The sequence below is a fragment of the Gymnodraco acuticeps genome, unplaced genomic scaffold (genome assembly GCF_902827175.1).
Source record: "Gymnodraco acuticeps unplaced genomic scaffold, fGymAcu1.1, whole genome shotgun sequence".
Taxonomy (NCBI): Eukaryota; Metazoa; Chordata; class Actinopteri; order Perciformes; family Bathydraconidae; genus Gymnodraco; species Gymnodraco acuticeps.
In genome coordinates, this window is record NW_022992216.1 from 794,350 (window position 1) to 812,948 (window position 18,599).

The following is an 18,599-nucleotide window of genomic DNA, read 5'->3' on the forward strand; positions in this document are numbered from 1 at the left end:
GAGGAAATCTCTTCCATGAAAGTGTGAGCATGTGCAGTTTATTTGTGTGTGTGTGTGTGTGTGTGTGTGTGTACCTGTAACATCTTCTTGTGTGTGGTGTTCTTGCCATACTCGCGACACAGCTGTTCGTTGAGCGACTGTAGCTCCCGTCCAAACTGGATCATCCTCTCTGTGGCGGCCTGGTTCCCTCCACAGAGCTGTCGGCCATTACTGCAACCATCATCTGCTGGCAACAGACACACAAGTACACACAGGGTTAAAGAAAACACATCCTGATGGAAGGTGAATTTAAACATGATATGAGGTGGGGTAAACGACAAAGCACATAACATTACATGTCACTTGTTAGACGCTTTTATCCAAAGCGACTTACATACTCAATACTGTGGGCAATCCCCACAGGAGCAATTTGGGGTGAAGTGTCTCAGGGACACAACGACATGCTGACTGCAGTGGGGTTTGAACCTGTGACCCCTGATCCAAACACCAACGCACAACCCACTGCACCACACGCCTCCCACATGAAGATGATTTAAACAAGGGAAGAAAACTGTATATGAAACACAAGGGGTGTGTGTGTTTGTGTGTGTGTGTGTGTGTGTTTACCTGTGACCCCATTGCCAATGCTGTTGTCGTCTGGCTGAAGGATCTCTTCGTGTTTGTATGTGCCATTCATGATCCGCGCTGAGGAGCCCTCAACAACTCCGTTGGTATAGTGCTCTGCTTCAATCTCCATCTCGCTGTCACTTCACAAACACACACACACAGACACACACACAACAGGCACACAGACACACACACACACAGCAGACACACAAATACAGAGACACAAAAGATGGCACACAGAAGCGTTAAGAGGATGAAAGTTCATGAACAATAATATTTAAATTATATTTTATGGACCAAGATGCCTCATCAAAACATGTCTAAATGAAACACCTGTTAAGAAGTTTGCGGGGGGCGTAGTAATCAGCAGCTAACCGCTTCAACACGTGTATTTCGGTGTATTCACAGCATTCATTTTGTTATTCTACAGTATTGTTGTTTTATAGTTATTTGTTAATGTATATAACCAAATTTGTGTTCTTTGAAATTGAAAAGGATATCGCATTGTGTTACTTTCGTTGCAGTTGTATATGTCATTTGGCTTGGCTTCCTATTTGGTTTGGCTTTTATTTTGAAGGAGAGTTAGCGCAGTTGACAGGAACAGGAACGTTGATATTGGAGATTTCAATAAATTAAAAAATAAATAAAAACGAATATCCGAATAACGAAATTAAAACCCGAATAGTACTCCAACGAACGACTATTCGGATATTCAGGTACAGCCCTAGTTTGCAGCGTTTTGTTTATTCTACACTTTTCATTCGCTGCGCATGTCTCGTCAAGTCTTGAAGATCATTCTTTATTTGCATATGTATGTTTTTTGGTGTCATTTCTGAAGCGGCTGCGTGTTTCACCTAATGGAAGTGTTTGGGCTGTGGCAGTGCGTTTGCACCTTTCGGCCGCCGTACTACTTCCTAATACACCTGTGGCAGAGCCTTGACAAGGCATAAACAATGTTTATTGGCTTAATGTATGTTCGATTACACTAACCATGATAACGGGAACCTTACGGTAAAGGTGTCAATTCAAATAAATAAAGCCCACAAGAAGCCTTTACAATGGATCATTTCATGTATGAAATCTGGTAGACAAACTGATTGAAATAAACAATTATTGAGATTAGTATATATAATGAAACAGGGCCATCTCACAGCTGTGGCTACTTTTCCCCATCAGTTTGGAAAGCCCTGAGTGCAGTGTCATAGATGGTGCCAATGTTCCTGAGTGCCAACGTTTGTATTAGCTTGCAGTGATTACATATTAATGTCTTAAAATGAGTGCGGTAATGATTTATTGATGATAAACTATCCTGTAACCTACATCTGTATTTATTTGTAAGCATAAACTGAGTAATGATGCCATCAGTAATGCTCTAAATGCTTCCTACCTGGTTTCCTGGGTGCTGTTGGCGCTGTGCGGCTGGCTCTTGGTGGAGTCGGAGGAGTTGGACTCAGAGTAGTTGACGGAGGAAGGGGAGGAGGAGGAGGAGGAAGAGGAGGTGGAGGAGGACAAGCTGGGGTATTTGACACTGCTGTTGCCGGTGCCACTGTGGCTCTTTGACTTGTTGGGGGGGGGTCACTCCATTACTGCAGGTTGGGCTGTCTGATCCTGTGTGTTGTAGGGAACAGTCAAATGAAGACATATATCTAATTTCCTTCAGCTACTGGGATTTGGGACTGGCATTTCCATCTATCTAACGCTTATGTGACCGAGATCATATTTCAAGTGTACTATGTATTAATTTATTGAGCTGTACTTAAATCAGGTTTTAAAATGGTTTGACTGATAGAGATCATGCAATGTTATTATTTGTTTATTGATTGTTATGAACCTGCCTGAGGACCACAGATGGAAATTAGCTATTAACTATAATCTGGCATATTGCATCTCTTCTCTTTGCTGAGATTAATGTTTTTGTATGCATGGTCCTTCTATAAATAAATACAAATAACAAATGTGCAATATAATACTATTGATCAATAGTATTACTGGCTGCTACACTTTAGTGAAATAATACTGTGCAAGATCTCCTTTTTTATAATTAAAAAGCAACTTACTTTTATACAGTTGCTACTTATCTTTTGTACCCTGCATGTGTACTTCTTCGATTGGAATTATCTTTCTAAGATATTATGTATATTATTTGTATGTATTTTATTATAATTTAATTTAAAGATGGGTTTGTTTCTACTTTCTTTATTATTTTCATTACATGCATAGACAAAAAACTGCTATCGAAATGTAAGAAATAATAAGGCATGTTTTTGTTGTTGTCAAAAAAGAAACCCGCCTTAAAGAATGAGTTTGTTTTTGTACAAAATGACATGTATGGTCAAACCTAGTCAATAAAAGCCTTTCTTATCTATTTATCTAAAAAGTTATCTACTCTTCTTATTTTGTCTTTATATCTAAATGTAAAGTTTCTATGCGTTGCTCTTCAAAGAGGACAGAGGTTAAGAATAAAAAGTGTGTGTACCTCCGGTGTTTAGGTGTGTGTTGCTGGCTCCGTGGTGGGGGCTGAGGCTGGGGGAGCCGGGGTAACTGTCCTGGGACTTTGGGGAGCGGATGGGCAAGCAGCGGACCTCGCCGTCTGTACCGTTCACCATCTCCACAAACTGGCGACACCTAAAAAGGAAGGTGGACCGGTGTTATTGTATTTACTGGGAATGTTTCTATATCAACAGTGTTTAACAGAAATATACATCCACAGTAGCATAGAGTGGAGCAGGACGGAGTCTCAAAACCTGGAAGGGAGTTAGCATTTTATCATGCAATTTCCCTTGTCTGGAAGTCAAGTTGTTCTTTAGACACTTGAAAAAGATCCATGTTACCACCGGCTAAGAGATTTTTTTTTCTATGATATAAACAAGGGCCAATAAATACCCCACTCGTGAATGTCTTCAACTTCTATGTGTCATAAAAACAGCGGTTGCTAACAAGTGAATAATTGAGACGACTAAACGTCTCAGACTTTAGCCGCCTTTAGCTTAGAGGTGGTGATGCGCAGCCATGTGACCGTGGTGTGGTTTGTTTATGGTTGTAAAAGTAAGGTTTTTTACTTTTGTATTTAAGCTTCAAAAATCATAAAAGTGGTGTTAATATGTTCCTGCTGAACAAAATATGTAAGTATGATAATTGTCCGTTTACCATAGCTCTTATTTTATCCATTGCTTTCTGTCTACTGATCACTTGCGATGCTAACTTTGCGTGTTGGCCTACAAAAATACGTCATCACTGCACCACTCTATCGGTGAAGGTAGACAATCAGTGTTCACCTATACAGATTAGTCATGACGCAGCATCTTTGACCTACATTGGATGTTTATCTTTTAACAGCTCTGACTTACTTCAACATGAAGAGTAGGTTAGGGTTGTGTTCTAACAGGCCTGGATAAAGCTGCTGAGTAGCCTCTATGGCTTCGCCCACCCGTCCTGCCAGCACCAGCTTCTGTATTCCTATGAGACAAAAGAAACAGGGCTCTATTTACAGCATATTGATCAAGTGGAACCATGCTTTCACAGCAAACATGTTGAAAGAGGTCAGTGTGTCATTCATAGAAGTCATAAGTGGACAATCAATACACACAGTGTCTAATTCTGGACGTTGTTTGTTTCAAAATGATGAGTGACTTACCATTTTAGTCTACTCTTTGTAATGTTAGGTGCTGTAATAAATATTGTATGTGATCATTGCAACTAGTCGTATACAAATGTAAATATAAAATATGTGCGTATTTGGTTTGTTAACTCACTCTGTCTGTTCTTTATAGATGTCTGGTCCTCTTGTATCAGGGTCTCTGTGGCTCTGGCAAAGGCTGTTGCGGTGGCACAGTACCCATGATGCACCAGGTAACTAGACACCATACTGGAGGCAAGACAGGGAAAAATCATTTAAAGGTTGCCTTTTTTGAAAGGATAATTGTGATGATTCTTTGTTCATATGGTCAAGAAAATGGCACCAAAAGTCTGTGTTCTTCCTGAGGACACATCTCTAAGAACAGGTACAAATATGGTTTATTCATTAAAAATAAATGCACTTATTTCCAACAGCTGGGTACTGAAGTTTTTAACAAACCTTACTCAAACATCAGTAATGCATTTGTTGGTGCCTTTTTCCTCCAGTAGATTATTCCAAATGTGGTGGTCGAGTGAGAATTTGCATCATACAGAAAACTACAGTGCTCATCTTTATGTTAATAAAGGAACATTTCACCCAGTAAAACCGCAATGTGATTTGAATAGTGTTTGGAAAACAATTTAGCTCTACGGCACAGAGGAATAAGATTTAAGGCTTAAGTAAAGAAAAATGTTGTAATGTATTTTGTGTAAAATGAACCCTTTTCAGATGCAACAATGTTAACTTTTACTGCTTTTTATTGAAATAACAATTATTGCTTTCAAATGTATTACTGTAGCATCACCCAAAACAGTGTGTCCTTAATAAAACAAACACATTTTTCTTTAATGTTGATCAAAAATAATCAGCAATGCAGATTTTCTAAAATAAATATTTGAAACGTTAAATTCAAGTCTGATCCACATGTTTTGATGTTGGATTACAGACACAATTAATAACATAGATTTGTACTTCAAACGTAGCGGGAGTAGGAATAAAAGTCAAAAGAAGCCTGTATTTGTGGAGGTGTGTAATCTCACTTCTGCAGGACAGCCTGCCACTCCCCCAGCCTCTCTCCTATGGGGAAGCGAGCGATCATGCCATGGATCTTCGCCCGCCATTCACTCATGTAGTCCTCGATGTCGTAGACAAACGGCTGCTGGCCAAAGTTTGCGTCTACGATCTCACCCGGAGTTTGGAGCCCCACAGTGGGGTACAGGTTGGGCTAGGGGATATTAAAGATAAACAAAAATGCAGGTTATAAAGTTTAAAACTTACAATGTTGTAATTTCAAGGGAATGACCTTAAAGCACCACCTGGAGGCCAAAAAAAAGCCCTAAACTCACCGCCAACTAAATACAACTTCAAATCTGACTTATTTTTGGGGAGCCCATTGGAAATGAATGGGGCTGTGATGGATTAACAAGGGCTGCACATTTCTTTGCAGTGCTCCATAACGGCTACGGCACACCAAATATCTAGGTGAATGTACCAATGTCGAAGTGATAAAGCCGGATTTTTAAGCTGCCAAATCCGTGTTTTTCACCCTAAAATGTTAACCCTAACCCAGTCTATTAAATACTGGATAGCATACAAGTATAAAATTGTACACCAGACAAATAAAAGGATAAAGTTAGAGAACATGGAGACAGTTACAAACTGCATGCTAGTGATTAGTTCATGGTGGCAGCAGAGTTGTTTGTTTACCTACAACTCCAACTGGGATACTAAACAATACAGTAGGTCCACCGTCACCTTTTTATTGATTTTGGAAACATCCTGGTTTGTAAAATATACTTCATACCTATGTAAGTGTAAGCATTGATTGTGTTAAGCCTTAGGCCCCGGCCACACGAGGATGAAAACGGCTAAACGCATAGGATTAACGCAAACGCAATCGCAAAAAAGCTTCCGTCCACACGCAATATTCACCGGATAGTGTCTGTCCACACGAGACTGCTCCGTTTAGCTCCAACCGCTGGAGAAGCTGCAGTACATATGCAGGAGCCTGTACGTGGCGCTGTAACTTCCTCCACAAGAGCAGCGAAGAAGCATGGTTGTCATGGTTGCCCTTCTGTTTATTCTCCGCGGTGGGGGCCGGGCAGAGTTTTTTGCCAGTCAACGTGTATTAAAGTTTAAATCTTCCGACAAAATTATAAAAGTGCCGGTCAAAGGTCTTCTTTGTTATTTATTGAGCTTTAAAACAAATGAATAACGACTCTATATAATATAATTATACAAATACATGGAGCCTCTCTTTTTCCTCCCTCTCTTCGGACAGCGTCAGTGTCTGTTTCATGCAGCAGCTGATCCAGTAATAAGTGACCCGGCCGACAGTAAAAATAAACATATTTATAACTAGGTAGTTTGAGAGGTGTCTCCGTCCTGTCAGATTAGACTTCACTCGCGTTTATGTCCATATCGAGAGAAAGATAAATAATCTGAATTCAGTGTGCAGTTTACTTTGACACGGGGGTGAGCAGCAGAGGTGGGGAGGCGGGGCTATTGCCTCATCATTATCAGAAAATTATCGTATAGGGCGTACACACGGAGCCGTTGGACCCCCCCAGAGCGTTGCGTATGCCGTTCTATCCACCTTGGGACCCGTTATCGTTTCCGCAGTCGTTTAGTGCCGTATTCGGTCGTCCTCGTGTGGCCGAACGGTCTATATGACACTAAACAGTAACGCAAACGACCGTTTTCGTCCTCGTGTGGCCGGGGCCTTAGGTCACGGCTTGTTCCTGTAATGGAAAACTGTCATTGGGTAAACTGGCCAACAACGCTGTCTTTATATCAGGCTATCATTAGATCATAGGGTTCAGTTGGACTTTGTCTTTTTGGCATATCAAAAAACCACCAAATGATATGAACACCATCATCTGTTTGAATGCCGTTTAGTTCTGACAGTGGTTGCTAACTCCATCTGCTCTAGCAACATGTGGCCAGCAGCCAACTGTGATTTTGAGTTATTTTCTTAAAACCTATTTGGCTGGTAAAACAGTTCAAGTGGTTGTGGGTTGTTGTTTTTTTCAGAGGAATGTTCCAGTTAGTGCGGCCACTGGACAAAAAAAGGTTGTTTTCCAACCCAACTGCCAATATACAGCAGGCATACAAACCTGGCTGAAACTATAATTTTACAGTTTGTAAGTCACTACAGTAACAGGAATGGTCAAGGATCATATAGGTTTGGCATCATCATATAAGCGTAATGTGTTGAATGAAAATCAAAGACTGCATATTTTTCTAAAACATTTTCTCCAAAAATAAACAAAATAGAGTATCTTAATGGCTCCCAAGGCAAGGGTGGAGCTTACTGATATAATATGTCAATAAAAGTAAAGCAAAAGGGAGTTTGATAGTAAAAGAGAGCCCTAGTAGATTTAAGAAGGCATTTAAAAAATGATGCACATTTAGTGATACTTACAGGGAGGTCTGTGAAGGCTACACCTAAGGGACAAAAAGGACAAAAGGTTAAAGAATATTCAATGATTTCCAGCTATAAATGATGCGGTAAATAACAAACAATGCATTACTGTATCACACAATTGAAATCCAAGTTCACAAACCTAAACTGATGCCATTTTTGGTGTAAAAGCATGTGTTGTTGATGAGGTTAACGCAGCAGCCAATCACGTCGCCTGTGGTGAACGTCGGGCCGTACGGTGGCCGGTCCCGGAGGAGCCAAAAGGAGTGGCCGTCATCTCCGTGGTAACCGTATGAGTGCTTGTCCCATCCTAAAATAGGAAAAGGATTAGTTATGAAAAATGTTGGGAAACGAGGTTAAATGAGTCAGTGTCATACTGCAGTGCTCAGGTTCCTGAATACAACGGAGCATCTGAGGTGAAGTGAATTGCTCGAGGTCACTCTTACGTCGCGCTGAAGCAGGGGAGACAGTTAGTCATTGACTTCTGCTGCTCAGATTTTCCCATCAGACTACCACTGCCTGCAGGGCGTTTCATGAAAATGCACACAAACACACTTTCTGAGTCTTTGGCATGGCGTGCAGTGCTGAGGGCGGCCAGCAGGAGGATCTCTGCTATGTTGAGAAACTGGTGAGTCACTGACAATAGGAACAGCAGCTCCTTAATGTGTTATTTTTTTTTTTAGAAAACTTTATTTTATATTATTTGGGCAGTACATGATATACACAAGTTACATTAATAATACACATAAAACACAATTCATAAATATATAAATAACATAAAGAGAGCACGTTTATATTCCAATGAGACTCAGTTCGGTCACAGACTCAATGTTTTATCCCTGCTGGTAATGATGCATGTGTAGGTTAAGGTGTGTTACTTATGCAGCTGTAGAGTTTTTTCAGTATACCACTCAGTAAGCGCATTTGGAAACGCTTTATTTTACAAGTCTATATTTGCCTTATAACTTCCAATGAGATTTTTCTAGAATGTTCAAAAGGAAAACATGTCAATATACTTCTTTCACAACAGATGTTTTGACCAGTCCTTGAAAGAATACAAAAAACCGAATAAAAATGGGTCCATTTTTAAACTGCAACAATTATTATCAACTATTTTGTCAATGGTTAATTTACAAAGTAATTTTTCATGCAAAACTGTCAGAACATTTAGTTTACAACCCCTTAAATGTGTACATATCCTGCTTTCCTCTGTTTATCATCATTTAATAGTGAGTATTTGGGGGTTTTGGACTGACCAAACAAGACAGTAGAGAGAGCAGTATTCTCATCAAACCCTCAACAGGAAAGCAAATAAAATACATTTCCAAAAGTATAAAAACATTCCTTTCGTTAACTTATGATCCCTCAAAACAATGTGCACAGAAAAGCACATCATTTTCAACATATGGAGAATTAAGTTTCCACTTATAAATGAATGATGCAAAAATATGTACTTGGTTGCCTATAATTTCATTACACAATTATTTTGAGGAAACTGGCTTTAAAATGATAAATGGTAAATGTATTTATATAGCACTTTATCCAGTCTTTACAACTCGCTCAGAGCAGTTTTACATAAACAAGTCAGGGTTCATCCATTCACACACATTCATACAGAGGCAGGGGCTGCCAAGGAACCTACATTGACACATATTCACTCTGGCCATTTGGGGCCTCATAGGGTTAAGTGTCTTGTTGACTATAGGGACCCACAACCCACAACTTCACAAATTAAAGACAACCGCACTACCTCACAACCATTGAACCATTCATTTGAACAATGATCTGGAATTTCCCAATAGAAGCCATCAATCCCACCAAATCATTGTAAAAGATTACTGCTGAAGCTTAAATGTGAAAATGACGTGGGGTTCCCAATGGAGTGGTGCACAGATGAAGGCCCGATCCCAAACCACGCCCTACACCCTACCCCTACACACTACCCCTCCGTGACGGAGTGAGTGACACTCGCAGCTCAACGAGGCTCCCTCCTGTCAGATGGAGGGAGTAAATACAGCAGCAAGCTTTGGGACGGCCTCCCCTCTCTCCGGCAGAAACAGGAAATGCCGTAACTGTGTGTAACAACGGTTTCAAATCAGGATCTCTTAGACAAAAAGTTTAAATGAATAACTCAAATAAAACTCCAAACATCTTTCATTGTGTTTCAAAGCTCTTTTAGTTGTAAACCTGATGTTTATAAGCTTCTTAGTTTTTGCAACGGTCTGTAAATATACACAACTTTATAATAAAATGCACACATTTACCTTTTTCTAGAAAAACACAGGTATGATCCTAAATTAAAACAAAGTGAGGTTATCATGAGGTTGTTAACATCGCAGTTTATCAGTGGATGTTTGCTGGAACTACTTGTTAACAGCTTGTTTCCTGACGGACACACAGCGTGACTCCGGTCAGGTAGAGACCGGTCTCAAGTCAGCACCGCTGCAGACTCGCTGTTTGAGGGCTTAATAGCCCCCTCCACACTCGTTGGTTTGGAACAGCACTTAATATGGCGGACCCTCCGCGCGGATGCGCAAACGGAGGGGTAGTGTTTAGGGTGTAGGGGGCGGTTTGGGAATGGGCCAAAGTCTTTTTTGTAGGCCAAGTTAGCATGGCAACAGGGACGTTGACCAAAACCATTGGGATTTCGGGAATATTTCAGTAAAATAAATCTTTGCCATACATTAATAAGTATGGTTATGTAAAAAGAGCTAAGGTTAGGCTATAAATGAACTACATCACGCTACATGGCGCTGCATCAACACCGCTAAGCTAAAGGTGGCTAATGTTATCTTGTTTGCAATATGACATTTAGTAGTCTCTATTAGTAATTTGTTAGCAACGGCCATTTTTATTTCCAATAGAAGCTTCGGACATTCACCAGTGGGGTATTTACTGACATATAAAATGTAATAGAACAAAACATAAACATGTATTAAGCTTGTGTTAACCACAGATCTTATTTCAGACATCCACCCAAGAAAACATTTTAAAACATTGACTCAAGAAGACGGAACCGGAAGTGGTAACATGCTAATTCATTTCAGTGTTGTAGGACTGGTTCCTACACTAGTCTTTTCCTTCAAAGATGAGTAGGCTCTCAAATGTATGTTCTCAGTTTGAATGTTATATTGATGTGATTTCACCATATTCATTCAACCTTGGAAGATATTAAGAAGTGCAAGTAACTACAACATGAACAAGTAGTATAGCCACTCTGTAGTCTGACCTCGAAAAACCTTAATGTATAGTCCTATATATACAGTACACACTCTGCACTCTAAGCGGCTCTAAAGCGATCTCTACAGGGTGACGTGTGTCCAGCATTTAAAAAAAAATACTGACATTAGAATGTTCCTCCTGTCTGCTTCCCAAAGCTGAAATACAACCACAAAATGAACATGTATAAGAGGAACAGAAGATACTCTCTGTCTTTCTTTGAATGTCTAACCTCTTTAGATCTAATACACATCGGTCCTGTGAATCTAAACCAGCACCCTAATGCCAAGTCAAACACACAGAATGGATCTACAAAGACAATATCGGTTTCAGTACGACAAAGAACTGACAAGGCAGGATCATCTTCGGCAACTACATTTGGGAACATCAGAAATTCACTTTCAGTCATTTAGATGACCAGCTTATTACGCCTCTAGTTTAACACTAGTCCAGTATTGGTGGAGTTGTCTTCCAGAATGAGACCTGACCCACCGGAGCTCTGCTTCAGCTCATTGCTCTGACAGTGTCGCTCCTCAATCACAGCTTGTGTGTCGTTGCCAAAAAGCAAAGCGGGGTTAGTGAAAGTAGGTCGTGGGTGAGATACCAGATGCGTACTTGTATACGTGAGCATGTAATAAAGTATTAACCTAAGCCAAATGTGTGAAATTTGTATGCGCCGTGTGCACTGGTGTGTTTCTTTTAACTTGAGTGCATACTGGGCCAGCTCTCTGTGTGTGTGTGTGTGTGTGTGTGTGTGTGTGTGTGTGTGTGTGTGTGTGTGTGTGTGTGTGTGTGTGTGTGTATGTGTGTGTGTGTGTGTGTGTGTGTGTGTGTATGTGTGTGCGTGCGGTGAGGTATTAGATTAATCTGCTGACAGGGATATTGCCTCTAAAGCCAGGCTCACTGCTCCAACATGCTAATGAAATGGGCAGGCCTCCACAGCAGGATCAGACACAGAGGTCAGCAGTGGAGAACATTGTACTATATATAAAAGGGGACACACACAAACATATATATATAATATATATAAAACACAAACTACCACAAGAGTACACCAAAACATATGTGCAGATGGACAGAAAAGTGTGCACAAACAGACAAGTGGCGACAAACACAAACAAGTACACTCGAGAGACGCAATCCAGGACACACACAGATAAGTCCACAGAGTTTGGGACAACACTGGTGGCACACACACACTTTGAGTCGCTAAGGCAATCAACAGTAATCTGTCGGCCAGGGCCATCAAGCATCTGTAGAGGAAACCTAGCAACCAGAAATATTTTCATAACTAACGTGTGAACATGTTTGGAAAACATGTGCATCCATCGCAACGCCGTTCCACCCTTTGTGTGACTTGTGACACTTGTGAATCAAGAAGAGAGGAGAATGAGGGATGTGTGTGTGTGTGTGTGTGTGTGTGTGTGTGTGTGTGTGTGTGTGTGTGTGTGGCCTGGCATTACTATACTTGTGGGGACCTAAATCTGTTCACACAGTCACGTGTGGGGACTCGCCTCCCTTATGGGGACAAATTGGAGATCCCCATGAGGGGAATCATTCATTTTAGGGTGAAGACCTGGTTAGGTTTAGGGGTAAGGTTAAGGGTTAGGGTTAGGCATGTGTTGGTTATGGTTAAGGTTAGGATAAGTCTCCAGGAAATGCATGCAAGTCAATGTAATCAGGCATATCTTGCCTCAAAACGATGCAGAGAAACTAGTCCATGCATTTGTTACTTCAAGGCTGGATTATTGTAACTCTTTATTATCAGGGTGTACCAAGAAGTCAGTCAAGTCGCTTCAGCTGATTCAAAATGCTGCGGCTCGTGTACTAACCAGAGTTAGGAAAAGGGACCACATTACTCCTGTTCTGGCTGCCTTACACTGGCTCCCTATAGAACACAGGATAGAATTTAAAATTCTTCTTCTCGCCTACAAAGCCCTTAATGGGCAGGCGCCATCTTACCTTAAAGAACTCATTATACCCTACTGTCCTACTAGGGCATTGCGTTCCAAGAATGCAGGGTTGTTGGTTGTTCCTAGAGTCTCTAAAAGTACAATGGGAGCCAGAGCCTTTTCTTATCAAGCTCCACATTTGTGGAATCAGCTTCCAGTTTGTGTTCGGGGCGGCAGACACCCTATCCGTTTTTAAGAGTGCGCTTAAGACCTTCCTTTTTGATAAAGCTTATAGTTAGGGCTGATTAGATCCAGCCCCTAGTTTTGCTGATATAGGCTTAGTTTGTCGGGGGACATCTTACTTCTTCCTTCTCTCTGTCTATACCTGTGTACTCTCATGTTCCGATTAACCCAGCTTCCCCAAATGTCTTTCTTTTTGGTGTCTATATACGCCGGGATCCGGAGTCATGGATGATCCTGCGCTCCTCTGTCCTGGATCGCGAGCCCTGGATCTTGAGTCGTGGCTGTGGTCCTGGATCATAGGCCCTGGATGGATATCCTCGTGGATTCATCTTCCTATTATACACACATGCATTTCCAAACATTTGGACTACCTATGTTGCAAATGTATTATCTTTTCAATTTACACACGGCATCTATTGCACGTCTGTCCGTCCTGGGAGAGGGATCCCTCCTCTGTTGCTCTCCCTGAGGTTTCTCCCATTTTTCCCTTTAAACTGTGGGTTTTCTTCGGAAGTTTTTCCTTGTACGATGTGAGGGTCTAAGGACAGAGGGTGTCGTATTGTCATACTGATATTTTGTACAAACTGTAAAGTCCACTGAGACAAATGTAACATTTGTGATATTGGGCTATATAAATAAACATTGATTGATTGATTGATGTAATGTCTCCTGAAGTGATGTATACATGGTACGTGTGTGTGTGTGTGTGTGTGTGTGTGTGTGTGTGTGTGTGTGTGTGTGTGTGTGTGTGTGTGTGTGTGTGTGTGTGTGTGTGTGTGTGTGTGTGTGTGTGTGTGTGTGTGTGTGGATCTAGAGGCTGCTGAACTGCCCGCCCTGGCCTGCTGTCGACAGCATTCCACGGGCCTCAGCCACCGGACACATCTTGACCAGTCAATAAGCAGGTCAAATAGCCACAGCCGCACAATGTGATGCAGAGGAGTTGTTGTGATTGGTCGGAGACAAAGTGATTCTGATTGGGTGGGATAGGTTAGGGACCATATTCAGGTTCTAAGCTACTAGACCATTGTGCTACCTCCCATGTCACCAGAGATCAGTGAGCCAGTTTGTCATTGTATGTGTGTGAGTGTGTGTGTGTGTGAGTCCCTGTGTGTGTGAGTCCCTGTGTGTGTGAATCTCTGTGTGTGTGAGTCCCTGTGTGTGAGTCCCTGTGTGTGTGAGTCCCTGTGTGTGTGAATCTCTGTGTGTGTGAGTCTCTGTGTGTGTGAGTCTCTGTGTGTGTGAGTCTCTGAGTGTGTAGGTGTATTTGCAGAGGACATAGGAATATTGGGGGTGGGGTGTTTAGGGCACAAGCATAAATGCTCCACTAGGATTTCACAAAAAGAACTATTAAGTCAATCAACACACAGGTATTATAGCTGTTTTACTTGTGGTAGTTGGATATATGCTTTAAAAGCACAAAGTGGTGGTAATATGTGATATCCTGCTGAACAAAGCATATAGCTAAGGTTAGGCTATAAACAAACTACATCACAGTAGTGGTATTTTATATCCTAGAACAAAACAAGAACATCTCTTTAGCTTGTGTTAGTCACAGATGTTCATATAGACTCAAACACAAAAAGAAAGATAATGTCGTAACAGAAGAAAATAAGAATATTCACAGCTGGAAAGTAAAAGCCTCTTTATTCAAATCTACACTGAACAAAAATATAACTGCAACACAGTGGCCTTTTATTGTGGCCAGCCTAAAGCACACCTGTGCAATAATCATGCTGTCTAATCAGCATCTTGATATGCCACACCTGTGAGGTGGGATGGATTATCTCGGCAAAGGAGAAGTGCTCACTATCACAGATTTGTGAACAATATTTGAGAGAAATGGTTATTTCGTGTAAATAGAAAATGTTTTAGATCTTTGAGTTCATCTCATGAAAAATGGGAGCAAAAACAAAAGTGTTGCGTTTATATTTTTGTTCAGTGTATGTTCAACTCACAGAAATGTATCATGTGACAGTCTGCATTGACAATGTACAGATAGTCAGTGCACTGCAGTGTTTCCCCTATATACAAATAGTGGCGGTGCAGCGCCGCTGCTGAAATATGCGTGTGCTGCTAGGGGGCGCCAACCAGGTACCCAAAAAAAAAAAAGTGTATTTTTGCTAAATCTTGAGATATTGTTACTGTATGTACCGATTTTTGGCGCCAGATCTGGTAGCTCTGGGAGGGGAAAAAACATTTTTGACTGTTGGCACTCATCCTAATTTTCCCTTTTAACCCTGGTTACACTTGTGTGCTCAAAGTGCACCAGATTGAAGCATTTACTTTAAAATGTTCAAAAAAAATCTTTCCCGGGGGAACATACCCCCGGACCCCCCTAGAGGATGTGACGTCCACCCCCCAATTAAAACATGTTCATACAATACTGAATACATTTGAAGCCATTTCGACGTATATGATCTATGTCAATACGTATTTGTCTTTTGTAGAGATTTTTCATTTATTCTTTATATATAAAATCTCGCCTAGGGCAACAAATTGTCTAGAACCGGCCCTGGTACTAGGCCTCAAGAGCCTTTCTTGTGCTGGCAGACACATAGAAACAAATTGTCGGGGCGCACTTTGCACATGCACACACTAAAAAATTCCACGCGCTCCACGCTCACATTATGCTGGGCCCACGTGCCTTAGCACCGCTGCTATGACTCCATCCTCGGGGAAACACTGCAAACAATATATTTGTTGCCCTACATTTTTATAGTTAGGGCACCCTTAGATAGGTTAGAAACAGATTCACACAAATATCCTATAGCCAAATATGCATTTGAAATCCTTATAATTGGGTGTTTAGGCCCAACATTTGCATTTTTTTATGTAAAATATAATTTGAATATTCTATCATTACAAAGCGAGAAGCAAGCTTTTTCTTCAGTCGGATTAGTCTGGGGTCAGATTTCAAGCCTGAGTCAACATCATCCGTCACTGATCTATATGACTCTATGGTGACATGTCCTGACATGTTCTTTCTGCAGCTGTCGGGCTGAATCCACAAGCCACATCCAATTACTCTAGCAAGGCCACACATCCTCATTTCCGTCTGCTTTCATCCTCAAATCTCAGAAATGTTGGCACTACTCCGGCTACTTTCACAAATCCACAAAATCCATTTCTTGTCACTTTCTTCATTTCTTTCATCTAAATTCATATCTTTCCTCCACACAATCCTTCCCCACTACTCCAGCACCAAAAACATCTACGCCCTGAATGAAAACAGTGACTGGGTGCTAATAATCAGCCCTTTTCCAGTGTTTACATTGTTGAATAGACTGCTGCAGGGATGACGTGTCTGTGTAGGCTGACCCCAAGTCAGCATCCCATTGTTTCCCTCGACAAAAAGCCAAAAGGATTTTTCCATTGGATTTCTGGTTATTGTAGAAAATAAGCTCTGTGGCAAACAAACGTTTAGGATATTTACATGTTTTGCTTAGTAGATAGTATCCACAAAATAACACATTTTGTATCATTTTGAAGCGTGAATGCAATCACCAGTAGTAAAGAAAACGTATGCTAGGCTATCAACAAAATACAACTCAGTTGCATGACTGACGCCATCACTGCTTAGTTAAAAGGGGACAGGTGTTCAGCGTGAGGACATTTAGATGCTCCACTAGCAACTGCCGTTAGGGACACAGCTTTAGACATTTAAGCGTGTGGAATTTATTTTATGTTGCAGATAATAATAATGTGATATAAAACGTGCAACTTGCATTAACTTCAGACATTATTTTGGGAATCTAACCAAAAACTCATTCAAAAAAACATTGACTTTGAGGGAGTCGTGAGTGCTGAATTGCTAAAATGTTAACTCATTTCCCGGTTTAGGACTCATTCCTGCACTGCTCAAAACACATACAACCTTAGAAATACACAAGTTTACTGCTATATATTATATTGTAGTTCAAAACTTTAAAATCTGTCAGGCTTGCGAATAGACCTTATTTCAGAACTTTTTACCTCTTTCCAACCCAAAAACAAGACACTTACACATGTCCAGGTTCAGGTACCTATTCCTGCTCTATAAGACATCTGTATTCAGTCAAAGTAAACCAGCAACACCGCACTGTCAATGCTAGATTGTAATCTGAGTCAATCAGGTTGGATGGCTGAAAAGGTGTCTCCATAAGTCATTGGAAATGTTCAATGTCAAGGTTATAGCCAGACCCTAAAGAACTGCAAAGTCTATTGTGTAACCAAAATTAAACATGAAACAGAACGTTGTTTTTCTTCTAATCCTGCCAAAGAACTTATCTTATCAAACTTAAAGCTATGCTGACCAATGTTATCGTTTGGGCCTGATTATATACTCGCCACACACTCTGTTCGTATTGAGTATCCTTTGGGATATTTATTTCGCCCCATCTTGTGATTGCTCTAGCAATAGATATCGACTTGTTATTTGACCGACCCATCATCAATTCATTCTGAGAACCATCTATCCCTTTAATGAATATCAGCATTGATTGAAAATGTGTATCTGCCCATTGCCACACAGGTTTATGTTATGGAGGCATCATTCACATGTTACTCACCAGGCAGTCTGTTCATGTTGACCTCCCTGTGCCGACAGGCCGATGCCCATGTACCTGCACGGAAAAAAATCAAACAATTAGTTAGCATGAACTTACATTTAAATATACTGGCAATCATTCCAGAGTATCAATGATTTAGGTGTTTTATCAGGCAACTTAGAATATTCAGATCCCTCCTTTTATGGACGTCAGGCAGAGGTAACTTTGAACATACTGTCTTTGATCTGGCAGAGCGAGAGGCCTCAAAGTGAGAGTTGTAACATCAAACGTGACAACGAGAGATGAAGCTCAGGGGTCAGCGTGACGTCATAAGTCCGTCACACTTGGGTAAGCACTTGGCCTGCATCCTTTTAATGTTAGGAAGCTTAAGAAAGCACAACAAAAAAACGTTTTGCTCAATTGAACGAGTCATCAATGTCGTCAGTTGAATGAGTTTGGCAGAGACTCAGCCTCGCTTTGGCACATGCTTATGTCATCACTCAAATCCCAGCATTAAACTACTTCCTGTGTTAGCCAAACGAGTCATTGGACTTACTCACAAGTTTCAATGACATGTAGGATGTGAAAGGGGGGAAAAGACACTGGTGCCACATGAGTACACCGGAAGAAGTCTTTTAAGGAAGTTGTCAGACAAGTTGAACTAAGAATAGAAGAAACATCATCCAGTATAAAACAAGACGCAGATTTAAGTTAAGGGACCACCAGAGTTATTGCAATCCATTCACCCTCTGATTGGTTAGCTGGCCGGCTCTGTTGTGATTGGTCAACTTCTTAGAGATGTCCCACCCCTTAGTCTATCACATACAATTTTATTTTGGTTTAGTTTGTATATGCAAGTTCTTTACCTGGAAATACATGTTATTGTAGTGGTGTGTTATGACATTACTCATGCAGTTATTCCTGACACACTGCTTATATCTGCACTTTAAGAATGAAAGGAATGTTCATACAGAAATCTTTGTGTATTATTATTGCTCATTATTTTGTGTTGCAACTCAAACATGGTCTGCTTCTGGTCCAGTGAATCTGACTATTCCTTCAAATAATCTGGT

The 18,599-nt window shown here is 40.9% G+C and overlaps 1 protein-coding gene across 1 annotated transcript in view; it reads right to left on the reverse strand.

Annotated features, from left to right (window-relative positions):
- ranbp10 (RAN binding protein 10) overlaps positions 1-18,599 on the reverse strand; it is a 50,749-nt gene that overhangs the window by 12,236 nt on the left and 19,914 nt on the right. The window contains 12 exon segments of the mRNA XM_034205878.1: positions 75-226; positions 607-746; positions 1,994-2,175; positions 2,177-2,214; positions 3,083-3,231; positions 3,954-4,062; positions 4,359-4,471; positions 5,263-5,447; positions 7,647-7,669; positions 7,789-7,956; positions 17,548-17,569; positions 17,571-17,601. Of these exon segments, the coding sequence (XP_034061769.1) occupies positions 75-226; positions 607-746; positions 1,994-2,175; positions 2,177-2,214; positions 3,083-3,231; positions 3,954-4,062; positions 4,359-4,471; positions 5,263-5,447; positions 7,647-7,669; positions 7,789-7,956; positions 17,548-17,569; positions 17,571-17,601 (1,312 nt within the window).